The following is a 4,020-nucleotide window of genomic DNA, read 5'->3' as shown; positions in this document are numbered from 1 at the left end:
TAATATGATGATGTTGATGTAGACTTGCAGGCAGGATGTTTGGACTGTGGACTGGATGTTTGTAGTTCGATGTTTCAGATCTGTGCCTTTAAATGACCTGTTGTGTGTGGATTTGGGGGCTGATCCAACTGCTTGTAGATAGATGTGGCGGTGTGTGTGGTGACGAAAAAGTTGTCTGTCTCCTTCCTTACTCAGTAATATAGGCTGTTTCAAGATGCTATGTATGTCCCCCCACCCCCCTCAGCGTCCATTGAAATGATGCACCCCACCCCTTGTTCAACACTGGCAAAGGGAGGAGCGCTCCTCTGACTGTGATGATGTAGGAGACAAGAGAGACTCGCATCCATCCAGTGGTTCAGTCTCGCAAGCGCGCCAGATTAAATATGAAGACTTCACACCGACTGTCTGCGAGAGAAACGCCTCCGCTAGTTGTTTAATCTCCAACAACCCGTGCATGCGGCGGAATAACCTGGCAGGTGCTGCGTGTCGCCCGGTTCACATGCTGAAAAGCGCGCCGCACGCACGGTGGTGTTGCGTCTATGGCAACTCAGAAATATGCCATCTCACCTAAGTGTTTTTTCTCGCTCTCTTTCGCTCTCTTTCCTTCGGATTGTTTTTTCCTCATTAGGCCGGATCGCCTTGTCTTGTATTCCATTGAGCATCAATTGAATGGCTGTCATCATGAATAACCTATAAACCTGCACAAAAAAAAAAAAAAAAATGCAAATTCGTCGTTTGCGCGTCCTTTCAACCTCTGCAATTAGACTCGGTAATTAGACTGGGACTGGGATTCTGGTGGAAAATCCATATCGGTGAAACAAGAAAGACCGTCACTTGTCAGTACCTCGGCGGAACGGGTAAGATGATGTTATTCTGTTTGAGTTTTCCTACATGCATGCGATCAGTGCAATGACAGAAAATAGTAACCAGATTTGATGTGTTATGAATAAAGCCTATACCTGCACATACTGTAAAAAGCCTAAACTTGAGATTGTGGATGCTAGACTATATATGCTATGTAGAACACATTTGCTTGAATTTGGTCTTTCACCTACATCCCACTTCATTTGGACTGTGTAGGCTACTCTTGTTGAATGCACAGATTGATTTGATCGCTACCAAATAGCCTACTCGAATGCTAATCCTTATTATAGCCTAAATGAAGCAGCTGCAATGCCCTTTCATGCATTTTACTCCCAGACTAATAAGCAAGGATAAAAATCAACCGTGATTATTGATTCCTGTTAATCATGTTAATTTTTATCTGGCATCGGTGCATATCTGATATTGGCGATGATGCTCCCCTCTTTATATAAACGGCATAATTATACTACCAGAGAGTGCACACATTTTTAGTTATTGTTCAATGAGATTTTTGACAGTCCGTTCACATCATGTTGGACATTCTTCCAGGTGTCAAAATAAAGACAGCTGTACTGTGAGTGCCACTCAGGTGCCAACTTCACCTGCACCACTCACTGACATAGAGCCCACTGTTTTCCCCTCCTAAATTGTTATCAGATATCAGAGTACACTATTTATTGTAATGCACACCCACTCCTGACGCGCACGCGTGTGTGTGTGTGTGTGTGTGTGTGTGTGTGTGTGTGTGTGTGTGTGTGTGTGTGTGTGTGTGTGTGCGTGCGTGCGTGCGTGCGCGCGCGCGCGCGTGCGTGCGTGTGTGTGTGTGAGAGAGAGAGAGAGTGAGTGATGAGTGTTCATGGGTCAAGTTCATTGATGGATTATACAAACGGTCAGGCAGGGCACTTGACTGGACTCATCAATGCTTAGATAGCTGTCCAATGATATTGTAGTGCACAAAACAAGGGAGGTGTAATGAGTTCACTTACCTTGTTTTTTTTTAATCTTTGTGTGCATCTAAAATAAAAACCTCTGTAACAGCTGTTATGTATGATCTTTTTCAGAGGAAGGTGTTTTCACACTGACTGGATTGAGTGAAACATTGCCATGAGGAATAGTCTCTGCTGAAACACAGGGAGAAAAGAGAAACAGTGGAAGCCAGAGAGAGAGAGAGAGAGAGTAGCATCGAGGTGAAGACATGGTCATCACCGATAGGAGCTCCAGCACTCCTGTACCTAAAAAGGAGCCAACGGAGAAGAAGCAGAGGAGGAAGTCCCGCCCCCATGGCCTACCCTCTCCGGCGCTGTGCTGCGCCTGCGGCCTGTGCATCATGCTGGCCGGGATCAACATCACCCTGGTGGGGGCGTTCGCCTTCAGCACCCTGGTGCCTTCCTCCAACCCCCCCCTCATCATCGGACCCATCCTGCTGCTGGTGGCCTTCTCCTTTTTCGGGGCGTGTTGCGTGTGCAGCCGCCTCCCCCCCGCCCAGAGCTCGCGCAGGTCAAAGGTCGGCGGCAGGGGCGCCGGCCTGATGGGACACGGCGTTCTGGCCGGGGGGGCGGCCTTCGAAATAGAGACCAGCGAGCACACGCTGCAGGACACCACGGCCGTGCAGCTCAGCCCCACCCCCTCTCCCGGGTCGTCCCGGGCGTCCAGCCCAGAGAGGGAGGGAGCCCCGGACGCCCCGGACGCCCCCCCGCCGGAGATCGGCAAGCTCGTCACCATGGAGACCAACGGCCCCTGTTCTATTTCTGCTGCCACCGCCATCTACTCAGCCTCCACCTCCACAGCGGGAGGGGAGGTGAGGCTCGATCTGCCACGTGAAGAAGTGGTCACCTAGCAGGTTCCGGGCGAGCCTGTAGGAGACTCCTCCACGTCATGTCCCTGTAGGAGACTCCTCCACGTCACGTCCCTGTAGGAGACTCCTCCACGTCACGTCCCTGTAGGAGACTCCTCCACGTCCCTGTAGGAGACTCCTCCATGTCACATCCCTGTAGGAGACTCCTCCACGTCCCTGTAGGAGACTCCTCCATGTCCCTGTAGGAGACTCCTCCACGTCCCTGTAGGAGACTCCTCCACGTCACGTCCCTGTAGGAGACTCCTCCACGTCACGTCCCTGTAGGAGACTCCTCCACGTCACGTCCCTGTAGGAGACTCCTCCACGTCACGTCCCTGTAGGAGACTCCTCCACGTCACGTCCCTGTAGGAGACTCCTCCACGTCCCTGTAGGAGACTCCTCCACGTCCCTGTAGGAGACTCCTCCACGTCCCTGTAGGAGACTCCTCCATGTCCCTGTAGGAGACTCCTCCACGTCACGTCCCTGTAGGAGACTCCTCCACGTCACGTCCCTGTAGGAGACTCCTCCACGTCACGTCCCTGTAGGAGACTCCTCCACGTCACGTCCCTGTAGGAGACTCCTCCACGTCACGTCCCTGTAGGAGACTCCTCCACGTCCCTGTAGGAGACTCCTCCACGTCACGTCCCTGTAGGAGACTCCTCCACGTCACGTCCCTGTAGGAGACTCCTCCACGTCACGTCCCTGTAGGAGACTCCTCCACGTCCCTGTAGGAGACTCCTCCACGTCCCTGTAGGAGACTCCTCCACGTCACGTCCCTGTAGGAGACTCCTCCACGTCCCGTCCCTGTAGGAGACTCCTCCACGTCACGTCCCTGTAGGAGACTCCTCCAGGTCACGTCCCTGTAGGAGACTCCTCCACGTCCCGTCCCTGTAGGAGACTCCTCCACGTCACGTCCCTGTAGGAGACTCCTCCAGGTCACGTCCCTGTAGGAGACTCCTCCACGTCACGTCCCTGTAGGAGACTCCTCCACGTCACGTCCCTGTAGGAGACTCCTCCACGTCATGTCCCTGTAGGAGACTCCTCCACGTCACGTCCCTGTAGGAGACTCCTCCAGGTCACGTCCCTGTAGGAGACTCCTCCACGTCATGTCCCTGGAGGAGACTCCTCCACGTCCCTGTAGGAGACTCCTCCACGTCACGTCCCTGGAGGAGACTCCTCCACGTCCCTGTAGGAGACTCCTCCACGTCCCTGTAGGAGACTCCTCCACGTCACGTCCCTGTAGGAGACTCCTCCACGTCCCGTCCCTGTAGGAGACTCCTCCCAGGCTGAAAGGAGTGCTAGGAATGTAAATATCAACCCTT

At 53.2% G+C, this 4,020-nt stretch overlaps 1 protein-coding gene across 1 annotated transcript; it reads left to right on the top strand.

Annotated features, from left to right (window-relative positions):
• Nucleotides 1-2,059: 2,059 nt before the first annotated feature.
• On the top strand, nt 2,060-2,701 carry tmem275a (transmembrane protein 275a; the record flags this gene model as incomplete). Its single annotated transcript, XM_083659241.1, has 1 exon — nt 2,060-2,701. The coding sequence occupies one exon, from the start codon at nt 2,060-2,062 to the stop codon at nt 2,699-2,701; it is 642 nt and encodes a 213-aa protein (XP_083515367.1).
• Nucleotides 2,702-4,020: the final 1,319 nt, after the last annotated feature.

Source organism: Poromitra crassiceps (genome assembly GCF_964638095.1).
Source record: "Poromitra crassiceps genome assembly, chromosome: 23".
NCBI classification, from domain to species: domain Eukaryota; kingdom Metazoa; phylum Chordata; class Actinopteri; order Beryciformes; family Melamphaidae; genus Poromitra; species Poromitra crassiceps.
This window is presented reverse-complemented; position numbering and strand designations above follow the sequence as displayed.